The sequence below is a fragment of the Pezoporus wallicus genome, unplaced genomic scaffold (assembly GCF_028554395.1).
Source record: "Pezoporus wallicus isolate ANWC-B61680 ecotype Strahan unplaced genomic scaffold, APGP_CSIRO_Pwel_v1 contig_8110, whole genome shotgun sequence".
Taxonomy (NCBI): domain Eukaryota; kingdom Metazoa; phylum Chordata; class Aves; order Psittaciformes; family Psittacidae; genus Pezoporus; species Pezoporus wallicus.
Window position 1 is genome coordinate 37,347 of NW_026641787.1, and position 27,524 is coordinate 64,870.

Below are 27,524 nucleotides of genomic sequence, written 5' to 3' on the forward strand. Positions count from 1 at the left end.
TTTTCAAAACAATGATTTTTCCACCTTTACCAGTGTGAGATTGCAGTGCACATAAATAACAAACCTAAGCTATGACCTTCAATGTTCCCCTTCTGCAAGTATTTGCTGAATTTATGTTTTACACAAACAAGACAACTGTTATTCAGGACAAGACATAACTCAATTAAGATGGGAAAAAAAACAAAACACACCTAACAGGAATATACTTTCTTTTTCATTTTAAAATCTGCTATTGCTGAGTATTTACTGTATTGTGTTTACTCATGAAAGCTACAGTCAGTAAGGAATACTCACACAGACTAGAGCTGAGCAGTTCTTACTTACTAATAGCTTTTGTACAAATAAAAGCTTCAGAAATTCAACTTACAGACAATCTAAAGTTTATTAGTTTGAAAAATTATTAGACTCCCAATGAAGTCTCAGTAGCTTTGAATTCTTACTTTAGGGAATTTTTTTACTTCATTTTAGAAATAAATACATTCTAGGCTGTAAACAGTTCAGGGAATTGATAAACTCATTGATCTGTAGGTTGACATTTCCAGACTAACCCAGGTTAACAGCTCCCAGTGTTTCCAATATTCAACACTACTTGGTAACTTGTTTTTAAATTTTTTTAACAGTGTCAGCGCAGTCTCAACTGAGCAAAATCTACACCCCAAACTCCACCCTTAGAATTACAAAGTAACTTATGGAAGAATGCAGTACAGTTAGGGAGACTTTGGTTACAAAGATTAGAATGTCTTCTACTCCAGAAGATAAGCCATCTTTCAGAGGTAACAGATCGAATCAATTAACAGGTCAAACACATCAGCATAAATTTGGCAGGAATCTCTCACATTCAAAATGCAAGATATAAGCTATCAACAGGTCTGTAACATTCCAGGTATGTGGAAAGTAAGGGCTCACACCACATTAAGAACTCTCTTAAAGCCACAAGCTGCTGGCTGTTAGCAGCTGTCTCTCTCAAGGTGCTGTAAGTCTTCAACTGCACCAGCATTTAAAACCCACTTAAAGCCTCTCCACCTGCACCTCAGGTACTGAGCTGCTGATTCTACTATCACCAGAAATTCCATGACTGGAAACTGACAATTCTGGAAGTGCAAATAGTAATGAGGTCAAAAAGAGAATCCTTAGAAATCGTTCATCCAGACGCACCTTCTTCATTGCAAGGTTAAAGCTTCTTCATAAGGGAAGGCTGTCTGCACAGCCAACATCTTCTGTATGTTGTGGATAAGTAGACAACACCTTTCATGGCTATTAAGTTGACACAAGGAATGAAGAATGCATTCTACAAATATAAAGGGCCTGAAGCTACAAATGTTACATGCAACTCATTAAATCGTATAACCAACAACTTGCTATGTTCAGCAGTATATATTCTCATACAAAGCATGACAATTATAAAGACTTTCAGTATAGTCATTTCTTTTTCTGGGGAGAGAGAAAGGAGGATAAAGCAGACCTCTCACTCCAGTCCTCACCAAATATCCTGCCTACAGCATATAATCAAAAATAGGTATCAAACGGTAAGCATGACTTGTATCACGCATCTATGCCAAGATCCTCCTGCACAGAACAAGTATTTCCTGCTGCCAGGCCATGTTCTGTTCTGCAGGAGGAGGGGAGAGGACAGGCCGGGCAGTCCCTGTCCATGGTACTTCGCCATGCTCTGCTTCAGAAACCACGTCAGAGCTTCTGGAGCTGGGAGCTTCTGAGCATGGTTTTGTAATAGCTCGATTGTTAGACAGATAGCCTGATGTCTAATGACCAAAACAGCTTTGGCTAGAAGGACTGATGAGGCACTGAACTGTCTTCAAATCAGGGAAACAAGCAAGACTGAACTTGAGCTACACAAGCATTAAAAAAAAGCTTATAAAATAAACCAAGAGACAGACAGGTCAGGCCAAGACCACATCATTGCTCATTCAGAGTGCTGGAAGAACTTACAGATGAACCTCTGAAAAACTGCATTGTTTAGCTTCTGAGATATCCCGGAATAGAAACTGGCAATACTTTGACACCAGTTTTTATATATTACTCCTGGAAGAAGACAAAAGCCTTCCAACCAGTGGATACCAAAGAAAACAAAAAATCAGTACAATTAGGAAATAGAAAAAAAAAAAAAAAAAAATGAAAGGCTACAAGAACAAATAAGTCAGATCTCCCACAGATGACAGATTAAATATGCTGAACTATCCACAGCTCAGAGATCAGAGCAGGAAACAGAAAAACAGAGAGAAAGAAATCTGTAAAAAAGCAAACGTATTGGAGAAGGAAAAGAGTTTATTCACTCATTTGTCCTGTAATTCATCACCTTTAATGCTCAGAACATGTATCATGCTATTTCAATGCTCAGTTAGAGTGAACTCACCAGCATGGGATGGTGAGAAGAGGGAAGTTTTAAAAGATTGCAACTTAGTTCTGGAAAATTAAGATTGCAACTTAATTCACAAGGGGAAAAGAAAATCCATCAATATCTTGCAGCTGGTGTAGGAAGATCCTAGGTCACAAGTCACAAGAGGAAGTCTCGCTGAACACTACCCTTCTATTGTATTTTGCTCCATTGGATCTGCCTCTGGCTTCTTTCAGGAGACATCAGGCAACAAACTGTAAGCCCAATTCAACAGTATAATTTTTACGTCCTTTCTGATTACATGAATTCTTGATTCCCATGGCCACTGACACGAGTGCTATATTTCAAGTTTACTACCAAAGGCAGCCATTTGGGGATTCCTGAATCCATGGGAAACTATACCTGGCAGACTTTTGTAGGAGACATTCACAACTGTGCGTGACTTCTCAGCCAACAAAGTGAGGCTCAGCACCAGCATGTGAAGAAATAACAATTAATCCATGTTGTTGACACCACCCCTTAGACTCACTAGCTTCCAAGCAGAGGGCTGAAGGTCACAGACAGGGTAATCTTATACACAGAGGATAGACAGACAACCAGAACTTGTACTCGTGTCCTACAGGATTGGGAAAAAGGCCAATGTTAAAAGGCATTTATTTACTTACTTCCAATATTTTTATGATATGCCAGATTACCAGGGATAACACAAAGTTTATAAACATTCCATTTGGATTTTCAGATGCAACATCTATCAAAAACACTCCTGGAAAAGGTCAAAAGTAAAATAATCTGATTCATTCTTGTGTATAACAAACAAAACTGCTCAGATGGGACTGAAACCCCCCAATCTTTTTATTCAGATGGCATCCTCTAGAAAAATTAACCAACTTGGGCTTGAGTCCCCTTTCTGCAGAAAAGATGTACACATTTCACTCAGTGAGGTCAGAATGATGGATGCAGCAGTTATGAAAACAGTGTAAGCTGAACAGTGCAAAGCACTGTATGGAGACTATCTCTTCGCTACTGCATTGTTGCACACTGGCAAGTAAAGCTGGAGCCAAACAGTAGTGAACAAGGTATTCATATTCCCTCAGGTAGAAAGCTTCACCATTCAGAAACACAAGGTCCTCATTAGCAACACAGAGCTGGAATCCAAGTGTCTTCAAATTTACTGCTCATCAAACAAGCATCACTGGAAATAAGCACCTTATCTAATGCAGCAAACACTATTTTTCAGGGTACCAGCAGCAATCCACTGTTGACTAAAGAATAAAACTGTTCTTGTTTGATAGAGGGGGGAAAAAAAACAAAACCAAACCATTTCAAGCTTCTGAAGAGTGCACCTGTAAGAGAAGCACTTATTAACGTAAGCCCAGTAGTGATTCCTGTGAATTCCAAAGTCTAAATTAGATATGGCCTGGTGGAAAAGCTGTGAAGGACAAAGGCTGTGCAAACTGTAACCATAAGAGACAGTAAACTGAAATTGAAGGTAGGTCGGAAACTCTCTCATAAGAGCACAAAGCAAAGCAGGCACAAAAGTGCTCTTCAAAGATGTGATCATGTATACAAGGCATATTTGAGAAAAAGCAGTTAGAACAAGGCTGAACTGAACTGTCTTACATGAGACTAGGCTTGACACAATCACATTGATACGCAATTGCAATCATTAGTCTCTATCTAGATACAAACCCCAAAAAATGTTAATTTTTAACAGATGGTCTAGCCATGTTATACTTAATTGCTACAGCTTTACATTATACCCAGTTTAAGATTACACAAAAGCAAGTGAAAATTTAATATATGGAAAAGTACAGAATATTTTTGTCCCTTAAATGCAAATTGAGAGGTACTGAGACAAAAGCAAAGGCACGCAGAAGATCAACAAAACCTGAATATAACTTCATTGCTTGTAGGAACTAATTGCTTAACTATTACAGTGAATTTCAAATCTTTTAATAAATTAATAACTTTTCAAAAAAACCTGCATCATATACAACAATTTTAGCCAACAAAAACAAATCCTATCAGGCAGTTCCAGAAAAAACTTCATACCCAAACCCACAGGAAATGACACACTAGGAAGTATATGAAAACAGTGATGTATGATAGAATCATAGAATGGTTTGGCTTGGAAAGGACCTTAAGATCATCCAGTTCCAACCCCCCTGTCATGGGCAGGGACACCTCATCCTAGACCATGTCACACAAGGCTCTGTCCAACCTGGCCTTGAACACTGCCAGGGATGGAGCATTTACAACTTCTCTGAGCAACCTGTGCCTCACCACCCTCTCAGTAAAGAACTTCTTCCTTTTATCAAACCTGAACTTCTCCTGCTTTAAGTCTGAACCCATTACCCTTTGTCCTATCGCTATAGTCCCTGATGAAAAGTCATCCTAAAGTTGGTTAAAAATGAGCATAGGTTAATGTTCTCACCTCCAACTTTCAAGAATGCAGTATTAAATTTTGGTTGATTTTTACCTTTGACAGTTTCCAAGGGCTGCCAAAGCCCACAAGGATCCGTCCTGGCTACATTCAGTGCAAAAACAAAACCCTAAAAGGAGACAAAGAAAAAAAAAAAAGGAATTTAAAAAGTCAGCCAGCTGTGGGCACTAGTAGATAAAACACATGTAAAACCAGAAGTCAATGCTCCCAAAGCACTTAGGAAAAGCCATATTAGTCTTAAAATCATGCAGAGTAAACAAAATATTGTAATCACAAAAGCAGCAATACAGGCCCCTCTCACCCCTTTCCCACTGTAATTTGTGCCGTAGTGGGGAGATGGGGAAAACAGCTACAGTTAGGGTTCGAGTTAAGGAGAGAAGTACATTTTTCCTCACTATTCTTCCACTTCAACTGCCAACCCAGTCTAGGAAATTATTCTTCTAAGGCAAGAGATTTACGTATTGCAAAAAGCATTGACTTGCTAAGCCTCAGGCTCAAATTTAGGCTTTTACAGAATAAACCTGCACCACTGCTGGAAATGTATCTTTACCTCAGAGAAAAATGTTAAAAACGTAATACTGTTTACTGCTTCTGCATACTTACCCATCACCACACAACTTAAACTAACAATCAGTTTTGAGGAAAAAAATAAAAATAAAAAATAAAAAAAATAGAACCCTTAGAGTATAACCCACCAAACCATTTAAGAGCCATCTTACACCTGATATCTATTGTATTTAGTCTGCTGACTGATGAGCTTCCTTTGAATCTTCACGAATAGTATAGATACTAGCCTGATGCTGAAGAGTAACAATGTACCTTACATAATGCTGCATGACAGAAACCTCAAACTGATATTGAACAGGCATTTCCCCTTTCAATGATTTACTGTCAGAACCAGAGTTTCTGTAAACTTTGCCACTAGAACCACTTGGGAGGGTGGGTGGGTGGTGGGAATAAAAATCTAACGTTTCCTCAAAAAACTAATGGCAATTCCTCCTAAAATAAATGCCACTGTTTAAACCAAGCATTGTGAATTTTATGTGATGAAAAAGTTATTTGTTATTTGTTTGGCAGCAAGTTACAATTTCCTCATTATTAATCATTAGATCAACCTCAAGTTTTTAACTGTTTATTTACTATGCACAGGTACAAAACTGAAACGTTCATTTTTTTACCCAGAAAAGTACATGCAAGCAAAGTGCTAGCAAAGCAGACTACATGCAGTCTTCCCAATCACTTGCAAGCAGTTTTTCCAAGTGAAAAAATCTACGTTAAGTACATCACCAGCTTAATATTATGATGTCCCAAAAGTGTTAGCAACCTTAGAGCCCACACCTAAGTTGAGAATGTTTTTACTACTCATGGTATTTTAAATCCTTGTTAGAAACTAAGGCTCTGGAGGCAGAAGTCTAATAAAACTCGAACTCTTGATAACTTTTTCTGTAAGTGAATGCATACTTTGAAATTAGTAAGAAGCCAGAACACTTAGCACTTCACAGTAAAAAAAAACAAACAGAAAAAATCCAAAAAAATAAAACAAAAAAAACCAACCAAAAGCTAAAAGCACCACAAAAATAATAATAACCCCCGCCCCCCCCAAAAAACAACAACAACAAAAAAAACAACCCAAAACACTGCTTTCATCTTAGTGAACTAAGTAACTTCTCAACTTGGTGAACTAAGTTGAATTTACCTGGCTTCACTAGGTAGCAGGAGATCAAGAAAACACCTCTACTACTGAAATATATTGAAAATAATAGGCAGAGGTAACCCACTCCATTCACAGAATCGTAGAATGGTTTGGGTCGGAAAGGACCTTAAGATCATCCAGTTCCAACCCCCCTGCCATGGGCAAGGATGACTCACCTTAGACCATGTCACCCAAGGCTCTGTCCAACCTAGCCTTGAACACTGCCAAGGATAGAGCATTTACCACTTCTTTGGGCAACTGTTCAAGTGCTTCACCAGCCTCATAGTGAAGAACTTCTTCCTTGTGTCTAACCTTAACTTACCCTTGGTTTGAACTACAGAAGAAAAAAAAAAAAAAAAAGATTCCTCAACTGAATGTTTAACTATTACCCATCTGCTTAGGACATCCCAGAAATATCCATCCACACCATTTAATACACTATTATTAATCTATGCTGACAAGTAACCAATACTTTATAGGTGGAGTCAAAGGCTGTTGTTGACTTAGCAGTTTTATCACGTTTCTTACATGTACCTCTATCCAACAAGAGGATCAGACAAAAAGCAAGACCAGTGAAGGGTCTGTGCAGTTTCTGACAGTATAGGATCTTAAGCTGGAGAACAGGATACATTGCAGAAGCTGGCCAAACTGCAGTTTTTCCCAGAAAGAGATTGAACCAGACTGGATACTGAAATACTGTAGAATTAATATCTAGCAAAAGCATTCACAGTTCCAGCCAAACCACCACATGCTTAGGAATCACTGATGTCTCCACGGGAAGACAGAGAACTGCTGCTAATTATGCCAATAATCTGTCTTATCTCATTACAGAATCTTATTCAAGAAAAGGAGTATGGATTCCTCTCCCTAGCTGAAAAAAGGCTCGCAGCAGCACCTAATTTTTACTAGATATATGACAAGGAAAGACTGATTATCCTCCTCCTGTTACTCTGACAAATTTAGGTTTATTTAACAATGTTAATTAGCAAAGTCAAAGCAGCACAAGAGAGTAGAAACCAGTGAAAACAGTTTGGGTTAAAGACAGAATATGATGTGTAGCTGAGCAGGACTGCAAAGGTGTTACAGGAAGAAGAATCTCAGTCTCAGCCACAGTGAGAACATAAATTTAAGTATCATGCCTACATCACCTAATTCAAATCCTCAGAATATGTATATACTTTGGCCAGGGCTTTAGGATGCATCAACCCACCTACTGGACTGCACAGGGCCAGCAAATCAGACACAGTTTGATAAGGTAGCCAGAGGGGAGGAAAGAGAAAAACAAATTAACAACCCACCCACAATTTAGGCACCATTCCTCTAACAGAAGAAAGTGGAGGACCTCCCTCTTCTCTCCAAAAACTGTGACAGTTCTTAACCTAGTATTAATGAGCTAACTACAACACTTACTTATTAGCTCAGGCACACTGAAAGATCAGACTCAGTTTCTGTTATTGCAAGATAATGGAGACAATTCATTATACCTACATACTGCTGGCTTACATGTACTAACTCCTAACCTGATAGACTAGAACTGTATGCATGTACAGTGTAACACCCCAAATTTTCTGCATATATTTCTAGTTCCAATACAGTGAAGTGCAGCAATTTGCTTAGCTGGGTTAAGAAATCTATGAAGCAGCAGAATATCCTGTTCAGAGTCGCAACTCCTAGACTAGCTTTCTTCTACCAGCATTCTTTAGAGTGCTCCACATCTTCCCACATCTGTGCACCAAGTTCTTTACTTACACAAATACCTCCTTTCTGGTCATCTCCTATAAGCTGTTGCTGTGGGAACATGAACATATTCCAGGTACACAGAACTGAAAGGAACAAGCTGCCATCAGGAAAGTGTTTTCTTCACATTCTCCACACACACAATCTCCTATCCAAACCTGTAGAAACAGTAAACACTGGCAGCATGTGTGAAAGAATTTGTTGATGACTATGAGATACAACAGAAGAGTAGGAAGCTCTAAAAATACGATTTCTACTCACAACTGGGCAAAAACATGAGGTGAAACTTGTTTTTTGTTTAAGAGCTGAGAGAACACACACAAGTGTGCTCAAGGAAACTGATTACATAATCCTACAATAACTTCTGAATACTAATTACTATGTGTAAAAATTAATCCCACTACCTGCCAATTGTGGGGTGTTTAACCCTGTTTTGAAAAGATAAAGTAGCAGCAGCACTGAGCTGCCTAACACTCGAGCCCATTCAGAATCCACCATTCTGTCTTAACCACAGCTAGAATTAAATACTTCAATTTTGGTTTTGCAAAACATAACCAACTTCCAGGAATGAAAAGAGGACCAGAACTATTGGTTTACCACTATACATCCAAGTTAACATCACTGAAATCTAAATTCTTCCAGTTGCCACTATTCAGGCACCATAAAGATCTGTTGTGAAGGTAATCAACAGCTGGTATGTTTCTAAATTCACTGCATCATCTTTGTTTGCTATGCCTCATGCTTAATATACAGCATTATTCAGTGACAAACTGCTCCCATCATTGGACTAGCTGACATAAAATAAGGATTTTTTTTTTCCCCTGAGCTTCCAACACTAACAAAAGAGCTTTCTGGGCATGATTTTCATTCAAACAGTTTCTGACTAGAAAGGGTACATTTGGAGACAAAAGGGGGTCTTTGCCACCACTGTGGTTTAAATGTCCCTTTGCTAAGTGGGTAGATGCTTGACAGCAGCAAATTTTAAACTTAGCTCTGACTTATGTTGTGGAATGATTACGACAAAGCAACCACGAGCACACTCTACCCAAAAGCCTCAAGCTGTCTAAAAACATCACCTTACAATAAATAGTTACTGATGGAACTACACAGAAGCATCACCCAATTAGGGTACTGGGAAGTTGGCTTAAAGTCATGCAAAATTTCAAAACAATAAATACTTCATGTTTTTTCATACACAGCACACTGGCACTGAACAGTCATGATTTACTAAAAAAAAAATAAATTAAAAATTCTCGACGACAATCCAGGTGTCACTGCAGTAGTCTTTCTCCACTTATCAGAAAGAAGAGGGAAATGTAACTTGTAATCAATTAGAAAGAATTCCCTATGAGGAAAAGAGATGCTACTGGTACTTGAGAGGGATTTACAATCTCTTTCTTTCACATTGTTTAGAACAATTTCTTTGCATTATGTAGGTGGAAGGAAATCCAGGAAAGATTAGCACTTCAAGGAAAGACTAAAGATATGACCCTACTAAACAAAGCAGCTGGGAGGAATGGGAGAAGGCAGAAATCTTCAGCCTTTTATCAAAAAAATAAATCCAGAGAACAGCATTTAGCAATGGTGACTAAGTACCCCACAAAATCACCGAGTTCTAAACAGGATGCGGGTTAAAATGTCCATTATGTTTAATTCTGTGTTGGCTGCACAGCTTACACTTTGTTCAATACTAACTTCTCTGCACTGATGTTTTCTGTACTATATGGAAAATAGTTCAGCTGTTAATGTAGATATGACACAGCCACTTTCAACGACAAGATAAATACATGTAACTTGGAACAGATACCACGCACACTAGTGTGTACTGGTCTTCTAAGGGAACATGAGACTAGGCAGATTACACAGGAGTTGTCATTAACCTATATGTACAAAACACAAGCCCCACTTCATAGCACTTAAGTCTTTTCACATCAACAGCCCAAATAAATGAGCAAACCACAACCTAGCAGTATTTAACTCATGTCTATATAATCTTTTAAAAAAGCAAAAATTTTATTCACTTGATCACCTGGCTACCGGATCATGTTTCAGAAGCAGGAGAAGGAAAGGCAGCCCAGGACTGAACAAAAATGGTCCTAAATCAGACTTTATATTTAGAAAATCCAGTTTCAAGCTTTTAAATCTTAAGGCAGCCTTGAAACATGAGCTGAAGACAGAATATTGCATCGACACCTTCCCAGTGTTCCAAAACATTTACATAAACAACATTTAAGGTGTTAAATCCTCCTCCTCTTACTAAGTGAAAAATAAATTGAAAAGTTTATTTTAAAAAAATATTTTGCTTACACCTTTTTGCTACTTTCTAATGCAAAAAGCACAAAAAAGCACAAAAAAAAAAAAAATCACTTCTTTCCTGCTCATACTGATTTTGCTAAAGAACCTGTTAAAGGCTACAGTAAACATAAAAGGTATTTGTCTCTACCTTACCTCAGCAGCCTACTGTACACTACACATCACTTTTCAGTTGTAATCAAGGTTATATCTCAACAGTATAATCAGCCCAAAGCTGCCAACTGGTTCAGTTTGCCGAAGTTCTTTGTGCTTTCTCTCACCCTATCTTTTCAGTGTGGCTCAAGCATATACACATATTTACATATGTGTACATACATACGTATATGTAATAAACATCCTCAGCACTATTTCTACTTTTTCTCTTCAAGTCCTTCAACACTACCACAACGTTTCTGGAAACTACTGAAACTGAAGTTGTTGGGAATACCATTTTCTTAGGTGGCAACAGTGTCCTCTTGACAGTCAGTAGCAGTATAAGAGCTTTTTCAGGCACCAAAAAAAGGGGCTATTTCACCCTGCTAATACTGCTTCTACGTGATAATGGTAGCAATGCTTGGAATCCTAATGGCACAGAAGCAGTTATTGCCATGAGTATTAAAACTATCATGTAATTTAATGGTACCGCAGTGGCAAAAAAAAGGAGATGCAATCAACATGCTCGCAGTGCCAGCAATCCATGTATACTACCTAGCATTCCCGAAGATTCAGCACTGTTGGAGCAACAGTACAGTAGGGGCAAGCCTTTGCTTCAGGGCATTTGCAAAATCACAGAAAGGCTTCAGAGTACAGAGGACCTGAGTTTTTTGGAGGAGAGGTGAAGAGGAGACTAGACCAGAGACTTTAAACATTTTTGTCCACCTTAAGCAAAATGTTATTGCAAGAAAGAAGCCTACGTCTCAACAGCTCAACTTTAAACCTGAAAGCTATAAATAACTCCTTTACTGCTTATAATCCCAACAGTCATCCCATCAGACTGTTCATACCGTAAGACAATTTAGGATCTAAGGTTTTCCTTTTGAGCCACAAGTAACAGCCACCAAGTCCTATATAACAGTATGTTTATCAAACTCAGCAGTAGTAACTAAATTAAAACTGATAAGGTAGTAAGCAGCCATGTGCACAGGAAAGGGGGAAGGGTGCTTTATCCACTAGCACATTTAAATGGCAACTTCAGCAGTTAAAGACAGCACTACTAAAAATCATTCAAACGCATCACAAGATTGGAAGATACTGTACATTTCAAACTCTTCAGTTCTTACTATCTTCCTCTATTACAGGAAGATAGCTAAAGTATCCTTTTATTAACCTATTCTTTTGTTTTGTTACCTTTTACGGTAAGAGCTACATTGTTAGGAACTTCACACCAGTGCGGCAATACTGGTGGTCCTTCAGCAGCTGGGACACTCAGATACCTGTACCCCGCAGCTCTGGATCTCAGCACTACTTCTGGTAATGTAACACAGCTTTGTGTAGACCTTTATAGCCAGACCAAGCCAAGACAGAGCCAGGAGGAAGGCCAAGGGGAGATTGAGAATTAAGTTTAAATCGCATCTTGCTCTTCTTATTATTTTTTTCTTTTTACTTCTCTCTTTGCTAGTTTACACCTAAAGCTTTTCATATGAATGTTCTGCATTTATTGCATTTCTAATAATTAAAAACTGAGGTTTTTGTTCTATACAAAACATTTTGACTTCCTACTAACATGATTATATACACAGAGAAGTCCAAGATCTTAACACGACTACTGTCAAAGAAAACAAATACTGAGTTAAGGAAATCATTCTAAACTATAATTGCAAACACCAACTTTCAACATAACCAGCTGCCAAGTTCAGCCTCATCAATATTTATAGCTTGCCATCAGTCTGAATTGTACTTTTCAGCTATTCAGGCACCTAAGAACAGGAATTTTCAAAAATCCGCTTTAAATTCAAACAATATTTTTTTTTTAATCTTCTTCAAAGAAACAAGACAATACACTCATTTTTTAATGACCAGATTACTTCTTTATTTATTGTAACACACAAAAAAAGTTATTAACAATACAATCCTAGTCTTCAACACTACAGTCTCAGATAAACATGCTCAGTTAGAACTACCAACTGTAGAACTACTTGCAAGAAGAGGTCTGGACCTGCTTAAGTATGGGTGATGTCAGAGCCATAAATCCTCAGTCTTTGGGGTTTGGCACAAAACAGTTCTTCAACATTCACAATCATAATTTCCTCTGAAAGTGGCATTTAAAAGACAGGTAGCCAATCTTTAATACTTCCACCAAAAATATACAAGCCTGCTTTTGACAACTGATTTTCATAGTTAAGCTCTCCCACTGTATCTAAAAACCTAACTCTTAAGGTTTTGGAATCATTTTCATATGTTAGGTCAATCTGAAAACGTAGCAATTGAAAGTCTGAGTCATCTTTTGAGTTAAAACTTCATACAACTTTTAGTTTAGCTACATACCCAGCTGAAGCAGGGGCAAGGTAAGCTAGCATACACTATTCATACACAAGGCAGTACCAGTTTATCTAGTTACCTGAACTGGTGAAAGTAACATTATCCAGCATTGGATAAGTACAGGGTTAGAGCTAAAGACAGAACAGACGGATTATGTCACTATATTCTTGCCCTGAGGCCACCACTCTGCTACGCTGTCAGAAGTGTTTTTCATTGCTTATTAGCCAATGTTGAAAGTATTTGATCCAGTGGGACTACTACCTTTTTCCCCCCTGAGACACTTCTCCCCAAGCTGATTTACTTTTCAATCCACAGGGAGTCTTTCATAATCTGAATCCATTTTCTGCACTATACGAATTGCCAAGGACAAGGAAAAGAAAGTTGGCCTTTGAATATGAAAGAATTGGAGGAGTCAATTACCAACAAGAGAATTATTATCAGCCAGTTTCAGTTGCTTCTCCGCTTACTCTAAAAATTAAACAGGCCAAGCAAAGAAAGTTATAGGCAGCTAATTTACCGCAACTACATAGCTTACAAAGTGAGTGAAAAAGTCTTGCTATGCAGTAAAATACATTTTCACCCCTTCCTACCTCTCAGAAGAGTGCCATTAGAACATAAAGGTAACAGAAACATTGAAAAACAACTAAAATTTGCATGTTCTTCATACTGTCACCACACCAGTCATAGAAAACAGATGAGCAGATCTTGGAGCATCCAAATATTTATCCAAACAAAAACCCACCGCTATATTATTATATATAAATCCATCAACTTAACCTTTATTAACTTATTTTGTTTTGAAGGGCTAGGAAATGCATGAGCTGTGCCTGTAGAAAATCACCACAAAAGAGACATCAATATGAGGGGCAGAGGAACACCAGTATAAAGACAGTATCCATCTTTTCAAACTTCCCAATGGAGAACATTCTCCAAAATACTAAATATTGATGGTGGTCGGTTTTGGGGTTTTTTTTTTGCAATGTCTATGAAAAACTCTGTATCTTGATGAACAGTCCCAAACAAGCACTGTGGCTTGATTCTTTTTCATTCTTGTTTTCATCAAAACAAAGAATCATCTGCATTTTGAATTGCAAAAATAGACATCTGGTACAATACAATTAAAAACCAGCAAGGCAGAATCTGAGCTATTTGACAAACAGAAGAAGTTATAAAGTTTATTCGAAACAAATTCTTCTCAGAACTCAAATGCATACAGAAGGTTATGAATTTAAATTACAATGGCTGTAATAGTAAAACTTCCTGTAAGGACAAATGTTTATGCCAAAGTGCTCTTTTTTAAGCTGCTTACTTAGAAGCAAGTTAAGTTGAACTTAAAAAAAAAAAAAAGCAGCAGAACAAAAAACCCAAACAAACCTCAGCCATTTGCAAGTGCTTCACCGGTTTAGTGAAGAAAGTGAATGTACAGGCGATTTAACCTTCTACAAAATCTGACTTCTAGAAAAACTTTTAAATCACGAAGTTATACTACTGATATATAAAAAAAGCAGATACAACTGTTCTCTGCAGTGAGAAAACAAAACGTACTCTAACGCATTTCAGTTGTTTTCAGAAAGAGTCATCAGATTATTTCTAAAGATCAAAAAAAAGGACCAGGAGAAAAGTAATAAGTTTTCAAACATACAAGTGAAGAGCTGGACAACCTGTGTGTCTTCAGCCACACACAGCCCATAAGACATCCAAGTTTGTAACTAGACCTGACACAGGACTGCTGAGCAATTTGTATAACTTGGCTGTAAGCAGCAGCAAGACAAGAGGTCCTACTCCTATTCACGTTGGTGGATCACTGTAGGACCAAAGCATGTTTAGTCTACAGTAGATCGCCAAGTCCCCGGCGAGTTCCCCCCAAAAAATTGAATACGCTACTGAAAACCCCTTTGTCAGGTAGTTGTTCATTACAGGGCTTTTTATAATGCTGGCAAGAGCTAGGATGAAATTATAAAAAAATTAAAACATAAGTAAAAACATTAGTGACTTTTCCTTCACAACTTGTTTAGATGGCTTAGAGGACTTCCCCTCACACAGGCAACACGATATTACAGTATCACCTTTTGCCTAATCCTCTGTCAGTCTATCTAAAATTATCAACTCTTCCTTTTGCAACTTTGCTTCTTATCCTTTCATCCCCTAATTAGCTTTTCAGCCTTCAATCTTCTGCCTGACGGGGGCAAAATATACTGACTACCAGTTTATACTTTACACATTTTTTCTTACCAGTGTCCTGTATCATGCAGCATAACATATGCCTTCCAGCACCTCCTATTTCTCCTGACAAGCAGTATGTTTCTCCACAGATCTAAAAGCTAAGCTGGGTAAATGCTACTTTCAGATCCATTTTTGCCCTCTTAAACAGATACCTAAAAAATTTTGGGCTGTGCAAGTCTCAGACAACATCAGTTTTTGTCCCAGATTTTTTTCACAGAGGAACTATTGTGTTTTTTCTAATCCACAGACATTAAATCAGGAAATACATGCAAGATATCTGATTTCAGAACTACTAAAGTTGGCAAGGCCTAGAAATGCAATCCGTACTGACTAGCTGAAACTAGAAAAGGTCATCTCCATAGCTCACTAAATGGTAAACATGAAGAATATCCAAACTCCGACCACAAGCCTTACACTGGTGAAAACTTTAAAACCTCAGAACATTTCCCTACAACATGATGCAAACCATAATAAGAGCAAAACCACTCTCTCCTTTTGCTGCTATAAGGCAGCAAAGGAAAAAATTATTTAACATACTCACTGCCTGCTGCTCTAACAGAGAAAAATAAACTAAATGCACCAAGTCTTTGCAGCAAAGCTGCTTACTTCCCTGAAGGAAAAAAAAAAAACGCAATGCAAAGAAGGTATGAACAGTAAAGCAGAGAAATGTAAGGAAGTAGGAGAGTTTTCCTATTTGCCAAAAGAAGCAAGGAACAGCAATCAGAATATCCTCATTACTATTACCCTTGTCACCTCACAAGCACAAATACCAACAGGCAACTACTTGTCTGACAGTGACAGCTGCCTCAAGTACCAAAAAGTGTCCCTATTTTTATTAGCAAATAGTAGCAGAAAGTTTACTTTGGATTCACAAGAAATTAAAACCAATTCTTCAGTCCATATTCCACACGTTTGCTGAAAGAACAAGCAAACATAGCACATATATTTTGTCTGAAAAGGGAGAAAGACATTAAATGTTAAGCTAAGGAAGACTATCTGCAAGAATTTATGTCTAATTCTACCACATCTAGTCAAGCACTTAGAAATATGTTACTAACTGCTCAACATCTCTAAGCTCTTGTTATTAGAACATGACATTAGATTGACATTTTCTTGCTATTCTTTGCCTAAGATAGTATAACATTTCACAAGTAAAATTTCTGAAACTGCAACAAACGCATCATTAAAAGCAAGTCCAGAGATAATTCAGGCCAATATATTTTTATAAGCATCAAGGCAGCAAAAATCTTGTCAGCTAAAAGAAAATCACTGGTATATATTTGCTAATATGAGGTACTTCCCCCTTCTCTCCATGCTAAATATACTTAATTGGTCCTATGAAAGCAAACAATCCCAGTTCTTCACAATGACACATTTGCTGATCCAGAAATTACACACAAAAAAGGGCTGAGTGAAAAATAAAATCTAATAATAAGGAGCTGAATAGCTGTACACTGTGAGATGCACTGTAAATAGAGGTACTGCAGCATTTGTAAATCTTCAGTATAGACAGAATTTATAAATCTAATAGCAGCACTAGAGAGCAATTACTGAGGAAAGCCATTGCAAAGAAGCTGGAAAATGACTGTTCATTGTTGTTATTACTATTACTGCACAAACCAGAAAATATCTATATATAAAAAATATTCTGAGAAAATAAACACGATAATGGCAATAAGTGACTATGGCAAGAGACTTTGCACCCAAGCATTCTGCAGAAAATGGAGAATGAAGTAACTGAACCATTAAGTGGACTATTAATAAACTCACTCAAGTCAATAACTAAGCTCCTTATACTTCTTCCATGATCTCCAGTTCATACTGCTTAATTATAAATCCAATCTCTGTGAGCAGAAAGACACTAGTTTTACTGGAGGAAAAAAAAAACAAACCACCACTCAAAACCATAAAAGAACAAACCCATTTGAACATATTTTCAAATTACTTATTCTGTAGTTCAATTCTTTCTGTCATTCTGGATGCAGCTATTCATCCCATTGCTCTAGACGGATATCTCTATATATGAAGTATATTATGCATTACTTCTGCAAAACATATTTATTTCTAGTTTCCTACTTCCTATGTCAGGAGGCAGATCTAAAGTAAAACACACTACCTCAGAACTATGCAAAATTCTCTCCTAAAGCTCTCTCCCCTTCAAGTCATCCTCCAACTTCAAGTTTTAATGATCAAACACTCATCACCAAGCAAAGCCATGACACACATTCTACCTAAATGTTTTACTGGACTATTCAGTCACACAAACTTGGATAAATAAAGCTTTTTTTTTTGTGATTCACAGTTCCAAGATTTTTATTTCCAAACATTTGAGGTAATCATTTAAATGAAGGATTAGATTTCCAGCTAAATTAGCAGCTATAGAGCTGCTAGGCTGTCTAACAAAGACACAATGACTGTTTTATGAAGTTTTGGGGGTTTTTCCAGGACTTTCACATTACACAGTTGAAGTGATTCCCTTTACTAAGCATCCAAGTAACAACATTATGAGAAAACAGAAACCAAGACCAAGTTCACTAATGAAGGATGCCCATTAGAATTTTACCAATTTGCACTGAAACTTCTGAGCTAATTCTTTACGTTTGTATTGTTTTACATAAAAATGCATATTCATGAAACCCATACTCATTTACATATAGCTTACCAAGATGAAAGGAAAAGGTGTTGTGATAGCCTCACCTAGTTAATACACAGAAAGATGTGCCTACACCTTGTTGCTCCTAAAACTTCACAGCAGAAAAGCTAGCACACACTGTAGGCTCTGTTCCCCCTTCCCCAGCCCTAAGTTTTTGCAGGGGTGATTTCTTCACTGCAGAATTGATCAGTTTTACCCGCAGGTTAGTTAAACACAGTTAAAAAGTCACCCTTAACAAACCACTCCTTGAGATACACCTACATGGCTGTCCTGGCACTAACGATGGATCACATAATAAAACTTGACCTTATCCTTAAATTCAAGACCCCAGGTAATGCAGCAGATGAAATCATAGACCACCCAGCTTCTCACCAGCTGCACATGCCATCAGAGAGAGTCACCATGGGAGATGAGGGAATTGTTGAAGAACTTCAGTGGAGGCAAACTACAAAGTTAGCTGAATTTGTGCACGTATCTAATAACCCCACAAATCTAAGGTATTACCTCTGCCAACGCTAGTAGTAGAAACTAAAACCCAACTCATCTGGGTAGCAGTATTACTGAAAAATACTAAGTGAATCAGACTTTTCAAAGAAGGACCAATACAAACTCCAAAGATCTACCTACTTCTTTCTCAGGAAGATTCCGAGTTTTTGAAGGGGATGAAAACGCAACATTGAAATCTAGCAAATCATGATTAAATGTAATACTATGGATTGCAAGAAAAGAGAGTTAATTTTATGGAGATATCTCAACAAATATTCTTCATGATAGTGAAATGTTAAACATGAGGAAACGAAGTACTGTTTACAGTAGCCAGCAAGTCTGTTTTGGCTAGGAAAACACTTTGTTGAAACTTGGTTTTATTCAACAAGCCTCAGTTGTACCCTGTAGTAGATACTCCTACATGCATTTTCACGCAGCAAGATTTGAGCTTGTGAGATACCATGCTACAAGCAGTGTTACCCACAACCGGTGAAGTGTCTCCACAAACACTCGCTCATTTTGCTACAAACAGCTGGGGAAACTTTTTTTTTTCCTATCCCCTTGCCTGGGACACACCTCTGAGCCTGGTCACTCCTCCCTCCCATCCCCATACACGCATTTTAACTAGCAACATATCCAGCGCTGTTTGTAGCGGCATCAACGTAACCTCAGCATTGTCCCCACGTCACACCAAAGCACTTTTCAACCCCAGCCGCAAAAAGGCTTCTCACAGCCCTTCCGCCGTTGTACGTTTTGCCCGTTCTGGGCGAGCAGCCGTACGGGCGTCTCTTCCCGGGGCTCGGCAGCCAGCCGAGCGCACGGCGCTGCGCACCACGGCTCCGGGGAGCGGCCTTGGGGTCGCCCAGGCGTCCCGACGGGGCCCTGTCGGGAAAACCTGAGGGGGGTACACCTTCGGTGGCGGGGAGGGGCGGTGCGAGCCCTGCTCTGCCCCGGGACAAGCGCTCGCCGCGGTGGGGATGGGAAGCGAGCAGCAGCCCCGGCGTCGCTGGGGTAGCGCCCCTCGGGGCCCCTCCCGCCGGCCCGGCCTCTCCTTTCCTCCCTCCCGCCCCCCGTAGCGGTGCAGCTCGGGGGGTGGGGTAGGGGCGTGCGCGCCCTGCGCCAAAGACCCCCTCAGAGGCGGCGGGAGGGTCCTGAGGGCGGGAAGGGCGCTGAGGGAGAGAGAGAGAGAAGGAGAGAGGGAGGGAAGGAGAGAGGGAGGGAAGGAGGGAGTGAGGCTCGCGGCCCGCTCGGGGAGAGAGGGAGGGGGAATGAGGGGATTGGGTTGGAAGGATGATCTTTGAAGGTAAAGGTCATACAGTCCACCCCCCCTGCAATGAGCAGGGACATCTGAATAAACTAGTTTGAACTAGACCAGATTGCCCAGAGCCACATCCAGCCTGGCCTTGAATATCTCCAGGGATGGTGCATCCACCACCTATTTGGGCACCCTGTGCCAGTGTTTTAACACTGTAAAAGATCTTTTCCTCACATCCATACTGAATCTCCTTCTTCTAGTTTAAAACCATCACCCCTTATCCTATCGCAACAGGCCCTGCAAAATAGTCCTTCCCGGTCTTTCTCACAGCCCCTTTGAAGTACTGAAAGGCTGCAATCCCTGCTCCCTCAGGGCTTGCCATTGCTGAGCAGGCAGGCCCCCAGGCCTCAGGCCAGCCTAGGGGTGGCCAGTGATCCGGGCTGGGCTGATTATGCAGCCAGCACGGGCTCTACATGTCCTGGGTGGAGTCGGGGGTTCATTAGAGCTGAGAGAAGCTTGGCTGTCAGCTCCCACGATGTGGTGTTTTGTCCTTCATGCTCTGACAGCCAGCTGTGTTTTCCTTTGGAATAAGGGCTGATGCTTTGCGGGCTGTGGTGTTCCAGGTAGTTTGGTCTGGAATATCAACAGTCTCTTCATTATGTAGGCTCTCTGGGCTGAAAATGACTTAAAATTTTCAGATGGAAGCTGTGAATTTTGCAGTGACTACAGTATCATTCATAAACGTAACTGTTAAAAATAAACACTGATCATCAGTTTCTATGGAGTGGGCTGAGCCAGAAACAGGGCTGCAGGGATATGGCAGTGGGAGGGTGAGGTGGGGGCTGGTCTGGGGACACTTACTTACCTGGGAATCATAGAACAGCTTGGGTTGGAAGGCCATCTAGTCCAACCCCCTGCAATGAACAGGGACATCATCAACTAGATCAGGTTGCCCAGAGGCACATCCAGCCTGGCGTTGAATGTCTCTAGGGATGGCACATCTACCACCTCTCTGGTCAACCTGTGCCTGTATTTTACCACCCTTGCTGTAAAGAGGTATACTGGGAGGTGATGTGAAGCCAGGGGTGAGGTGCAGGAGTGTTAGCCTGGGGCTGGAAAGTTCTGGAGAGCAGGCATGGGGCAAAGCTGCCGGATCTCAGAAAGGGTAGAAAATGGAAGATGCAAAAATGGAATATGTATAAGCAGGGCCCACATGAGACAAAGAAGGGTTTAGTATTAGCAGAGCAGAAGAGCATGGCCAGAGGAGCGTGGAAGTCTGAAATAGGGAGCGAAAGCACCAAGAGTATGTGGAGGTTACACTAGGAGGAGACAGAGGGTTGCTGTACCAAATTTTATGCTTATTCTCCTTATTTTCCGGTATTTTTGAAGACTACTGTTGTCTTAATGGCTGTCACTTCCTGACCTCACCCAGGGCTGCATGCCAGTGCAATGTTTTCATTTGATCTCCTCCGGAGAATCCTGTTAGGACCTGATCAGCAGAATAGCGGGGCAGCTGAAAATACTGTTTTGGTGCCAAAGAGAGAACTATAGAGATGTGATGTGCCTGTCATATTGGTGAACAGGTCTATGGGTGTTCAGTGAAAACATGATCTGTCTTGGAAGAGCCATAGAGCTCTTCACAGGTTAGTCATCACCAGGAGGGACAGCTGTCAGCAGAGCAAAACAATGTGTGTTGCTGGCAGGGACAGCAGGCAAGATCCACGTGAACCCAGGCTACACAAGTCAGTAAAGAGCAGTGAATCGTTTGATGGCTTCCCCATTCAGCAATAGTAATTGATTTTTGCATTGATTGGGGGGGGGGGGGAAGAGCCCTCTTAATATGAATAAGACTTTATACCAGGTATATACATCCTTGTTGCTGTAGTGCTTTAAGGAATGCAAATGTGTAAATCAATATGAAATAGTAGTATAAACTGGGGATGCAACTGACTTCTGATCCTCATTTTTTATTAACTGAGGAGGAACTATCTATATCCTGTCTATATTCACGTGTATTTTTCTTCTTGTAAGCAGAAATCACTAATATACTGAGAGTACAGATTGCATGCACTGTGAGAGGACACATTCAAAATGCTGACATTGTCTTTGTTATAAGTCAAAAATTATTTTTCCTTTTTAGATTTCCTTTCCCCCTACTGGTGCTCTTTTGCAGATTCATCTGTCTTGCTCAGGGTTTGATGCACTTGTGGCAGGACATGGCAGGCAACGTGAAGCAGTGTGATTTATTTAGGATAAGCCGAGGAAACCAGACATTTTCATTACAGAGGAGCAAAAATACCAGGCTTCATCATCCCTGTAGTTTCGCACAGCAGAACAAATTTGACCTGTAGGAAGCAAGCAGATTTTGTTGGTTTGTCTGAAATTATAATGGATGACACAGAAGTTCCCACCCGGGGTCACCTGTGGGTTTGGGGAGGATCCCAGGCTAGTTCCTGGCTCTCACAAAGTCCAAACTTTTATGAACAAAATAGTTCTTCCTCTTTTTTTCATACTTCCCGCATTGCCACTTCTTTCCAAATGTGTGAAATTGCATTTCTTCATCCACTGGATGTCAGTGTTACACTACCACTGGGGTGCATTTCCAGGTGCTGGGAAAGGTTGGCTTCTTTGGGGTGAGGACTTTTGGAAGATTTTTCCTCTGCGGTGGAGAAGTGATGTGAAAGACCATTGAAGCTCGGGGGAACATACACTGCAGTATGAATGTGCTCCTTTTGGCTTCAGCAGAAGCAGGCTGGGACCCTGCCTGCAAACGTCTTGAAGGATCAAACCTCACAGGGAGTGCAGCCTGAGAGACAGACACACTTCAGCGTTGGGGTCAATTCCACAACCTTTGGACTATTCCAATCTCACCTCCTTGTGCTGTGAAAATACATTGCCTCTTCGTTTCTAAAATTAAGTATACCTGTGGTAACAGAGAGACAAAACTGCACCTGGCAGGGATACATAGTATGGGAAAAGACTGTGTGCATCGACTTCTCTAAACAAGGAGTGTATCCAGCTGGGACATTTCTGAAAGCTGGAATGAGAGGGGACAAAACACCATAGAATTGCTTTCAGAGTTCACTACAGTGAACTTCAAATATCAAAGCAGCAGCTTTAGGTACTGCTTTGATATTCATAGTTGAAAGGGGATTTAGATCTGATACTGGTTTATTATTTCCAACAGTCAGTGCTGTAACATCTTTTTTTTATAGGCTTGTTAGGCTTTTTGAATTAATGTAGCTCAGTGAACTCTGGATAGTTCATTGAGGTACCTGGACACTAAAAGCTACTAATACTGAAAACCAGCCTTTTCAGTGTTTACTGATACTGAAAAAAGGCTAACCCTGTCTTTTTTCTGCTTCAGGGTTTTTCAAAACAGCTACTTCAGCTGCTTTAAGCAGCAGCTATCTACTGGGCACAGAAAGTAACTGGGTAGTTACCCGCATTGCCATTAAGATGGTTACTTCTTGGAAAGCCACAGTAAAATGTATGCTGATGCTCTTTATGTGCATTATGTTTAAATGCTCTGGCATGAAATGTGCTGTTTAGCATAGAGTATAAAGCTGTACTTTATCTGTGACTAAATGCAGACAGCACTGGAAAAGATGGCCGTTGTTAAAAAGATGATTTGTACAAAAGTAACAGAAGAATTGATGTTCTCTTGTTATATATAAAGACAGGCTGATTGGATTATTCTCTTGCTTATTTCTGTCCCCTGAAAGCTGTCTTTTTATCTGTCCTTTTCCTAGAAGACTTCAGTACGTTTCAGCAGACATGACATCAAATACCAAAGGAATAAATCATGAATATTTGGAAACATTTTGATACTGTTTAGCCTACCAATTATTCTTATTTAAAAGTACTTATCCTAATAACTGCTTTCAGGAACGATATCTGCTAAGGATTCAGCATTACCCATTCCTTCAACTGAGTGCTGAGAAGATTTCTCAATGATTCTCCTGCATCCTTTACACAGCTTTTCAGGGAACAAGCAAGAGAGAGGGGCAGGAATACTTCATATGCCTGGGAGTTGTAAAAATGGGGATAGGAAAAAAGGATTTGTATTTAAAAAAAGAGAAGAGGAACAGATTTCAACCCAATTTTTTCTTTCTAGGTCACCTATAACAGCAGAGAACAAACAGAAAAGAGCAATTTAAGGAAAAAAGTAAAAAAAAACCAAAAAACCCAAAAAACTAGAATCTAATGAAATAGCATGAAAAAATTAGGGAGATAAATGTAAAATGTAATTTTCAAACGTGTAGGTTGGTCAGGTGCTTAGTGCTAGCATTCCTGCTTTTTTTTAAAAGTAAAGTATTTTTAATGACAGCTGGTGTTCAGGATCTGAGCTTTATGCCCCAGACAGACATATCCACATCTATAACTGTTCTTAATATAATAAGCTTATTTTGACATAACCTACTTTTATGTGTCATACCCAGGAAAGACATGCAGTTGCAATAGAAACAAGAGCAGTTTATGCATGTCTTGGGCAAAGTGCTTAGCAGAAGTTTCAGTTTGTTGTGCTGTGATGCTCACATAATACTGTTGGAAGGAAGAGGGGAGAAGAGATGGTTGTCAGCCCACAGCTGAAGGGAAGAAATTACTAATATGATGGCAGTGATTTTAAATGGAGAACAATTTATAATAGTACTTTGTTTTTTTTTTCCTGGAGGCAAAATTAAAACAATGCTTCATTAACATTTCTTGAAGCTATTTTAAATATTGCCATTTTCAGAAAACAATGTTAACATGTGGGTTTTTTTAATGGAAAAAGTGCAATTAGGAAAAATGCTTTGAATGGTATGGTATTTTTTACCCAAACAATCTTTTTTTTTCCTCTTCATTTGTTTCACTCTGTCGGCAGAGGAAGACGCCTGCATTCTGTTTTCAGTGCTGAAAGTGAACCAGCATGCACACAGGAATTATTAGCTAGGACTGGAGCAGTTCTGCTGAGGGTAGAGGTCATGGAGCTCTTCAGACAAGATTTTATTTACCTTTTAACCTCCCCACTGAACAACTGGGTTAGAGCTATGATACTCCACATCAATAGCAGCCTGTGCAAAACTGTTTGGAGTCACCTTTAGCTGAACCTAAACGAAAACTGAAGTGTAGCTATGTGAAAGCAATTACAGTATTTTATTGTCACAGGTCCACCTTCATCATCAAGACAGCTTAGAATTTTACAGCTAGACATAGGGTAACCGCTACAGGCGCTTCCTCCATTTTCCAAGGTTTAGATCTATGCCAGAGTTTTTATTTGTCCCAGGTTAGCCAGTTTCATGGTCAATGCTCATTTATGTACTGATTTATGTCACCCAGCCCCATCAAAATGGAAGAATCAAGTTTGGAAGAAAGCAGAGGGCTGGACATAACCTGCCAGCTCCTTCCCTGTGCCCCAGGAGCTATGGGTGTATATATGCCCCTACACTTGCAAGAAGGGAATAAGGAACCTACATCTCATAATATCACAAGTGGATAATCAATAGTGGGGAAAGCTCCTGCCTGTCCTATCCCAAACTCTTATTAGGACAGCAAGAGCATACAAATATTTTTTTTTCATTATTATTTTCTGGGAGTTGTATAGTAATTTAGGATGGCAGTTTACCAAGACTTTGCTGTGGTTCTAATTAATTGGGTATGCTGTTTAATTTTTTAACTCAAGCTCTTTCCTCATATTCAAAAGGGCTCCCATTCTCCTTTATTATTAATGAGATCAAAGCAAGCTGGATAGTCTGTGGAAGTGAGGCTGTCCATAGCAAAAAGCACAGCGCTTGTCAGCAGGACTGAAAGCAATACCACCAGCACAGTGCTGTCCTTCTTTGGTCTGGTGAGCTGGAGACAGACAGTGAGCAGGACTATCACTCTGCAAGGAAAACCTGTGATAAAACAAGGAGTGGGGCCTGGAGAGCAGGGGAAAATGGAAGAGTTACTGTAGGATTGTATGGTGGGGTGTGCAGAATGCTGGACAGAAAACGTGGGGAGAGGGAACCAGTTTCTTTTTCTAGGGTGTGGGAAACTGTGCCTCCTTCAGGCGGGCCAGGTGAAAAAGAAAAACACACAAAGGTTGCTGTCAGTTTTGATTAGGGATTTAAAGCTTCAATTTGACTGATTGAACTCCCACACTTTAGATGATGCTTATATTATTCCCCCTTCACAGGCTTCCTTTTCTTCTGAAAATTTCCTAACTGGTGTTTGATGGGGAAACATGAGTTACATTTCTTTATTAAAAAGAAAATCCAAACCCCAAACCAAACAAAAAGAAAAAAAAAAAAACCCATCCCCGAGTGTTTACCTGGACTGTTAACTGACTGCTGTAGCTGAATCCAGGACACTGGGACTTGCAAAAGGGCTGGAGTCAGTCATGCCAGGATGCAAAGACAGAAAGAGTTAACTAAAGAAGGAAGCATCTTAAGAAAGATGGAGGAGAAAACAAGCATAAAATTGTGATAGATAAAAAAAATACAGAAAAAAAAAAAGCCATTGAAAATCTCAATACAAAGCAGAATGAGAATGGTGGTGGGAAAAATGTGGGGAAGATACTATGTGCCAGGGAGTGGGAAGCTATATGGGAGGTTTCTTGGATCTAGGGCTAGTATTGCTCACAAAAGGGTGTATTTTGTCCCTCACACAGAGCTCTCATCAGCTGCAGGCTTCTCCTTGCCCTTGCATCATCCCTGATCAGCTGCAGGGAGTCCCTGGCAAAGACTCATAGCTGTGTGGAGAGGTAGAAGGGAGACCAACACCACAATGGCTAGGAGCTCCAGGAGAAAGAGCTGCGCAGGAAAATGGCCAGGGTCACCTCACGTGAGGTGGGGTGAGCCCAGAGGAAGGCAGCAGCAGCAGGGTTCCCATGACTGCCTCTGGCAGCTGCAGGAACAAAGAACGGCAAAGCTGGGTGGGCCACGCTCTTTCTTCTTTACGACTCAAACCTGACTGCTTGCAAACCCCATGACTCACTCTCTGTCCCAGCTCTGCTTCTGCAATGGTTGGCAGCAAAATCAGTTCAGGCTCGTGAGTACAGCTTTCTGTGTCACCTCCTTGGTGGAAATCTGCCAGCAGCTTCCCTGTGGCTGCCACGGGATCAGCTGCTGGGAGGTTGAGGTGGGGCTGTGTGGGCAAAGAACTTAGGCTGACTCCTGGGAGCAGTCTTGGGAGGAACTGATAAACTGCACCAGGAACAGATGGAGGAAGACCCATTTGCTCAGGGGCTACAGCAGTATTTGGCCTACTGTGCCATTTTCTTTTTGCATGAGGAAGGTAAGGTAATCAAGATTCCAGTGGATTTCATCATGTGCAAATGGCCCCTCTCAAAACACCGGGTTCTCTCTCCCTCACTTGGGAGAAAGCGAGCAAAAACCCTGGGGTTTTCCTCCTAATCCTGCCCTAAATTGCTAGAGGAAAGTCAACAGTTTGCTGGGGCTTGCATTCTGTTTTGCGCTACTTTGGTTTTTTTTCCCTGAAAGAGCAAAATGTTCTTTCTTTTATGACTCTTGTTCTGGATTCAAGGAACTTGCTGAAAAGAAAGATGTTCCTTCTCAAGAGCCCTCAGCAGTACAGATCTAGTCTGTTTGCTGACACTGCATGGACCACACTTGATTTCTGCTGCTGGATTCCTTACCATCATGAATGATTTTATGGAGTCTAAACCAGCCTTTGTGTCTATTGTAACTTACGGTCCTGTTTCCACCGAGTAGTGCTAGTGCACAAAGAGCATGGCAAATACACGTTTAAGCTACTCTTCCAAGAAGTTCAAGACTAGGGCTGTGTTTAAGAAGACAAGGAGGCTGTGTTTATCAAGGGAGACCAGTTCCTTCAGAAGACCGCCTCATGCAGCAATTGCTTTTGCAGCAATATTCAATGCAAAGATCCTACAGCGTTTCCAAGGGTGTCCTTGTGTTAACAAACACT

The 27,524-nt window shown here is 40.1% G+C and overlaps 1 protein-coding gene across 10 annotated transcripts in view; it reads right to left on the minus strand.

The window, feature by feature from the left end:
• Nucleotides 1-19,045, minus strand: part of LOC130607864 (trinucleotide repeat-containing gene 6B protein-like) — a 42,426-nt gene extending 23,381 nt beyond the window's left edge. For 4 of the 10 annotated variants that reach the window (XR_008974378.1, XR_008974377.1, XR_008974380.1 and 1 more), the window contains exons 1-2: nt 19,026-19,044; nt 4,833-4,905 (exon numbers count right to left, since the gene is read on the minus strand). Coding sequence is in view for 2 of the 10 variants with exons in the window: in XM_057425347.1 (XP_057281330.1) it covers nt 1,156-1,164 (9 nt within the window). In the remaining 8 variants the exon portion in view is untranslated. Of the gene's footprint in view, nt 1-1,155; nt 1,912-4,832; nt 4,906-5,517; nt 5,538-19,025 lie in introns of those variants that run through there. The other 6 variants (XR_008974384.1, XR_008974383.1, XR_008974382.1 and 3 more) reach the window with 3 other exon arrangements.
• Between the last annotated feature and the right edge of the window lie 8,479 nt (nt 19,046-27,524).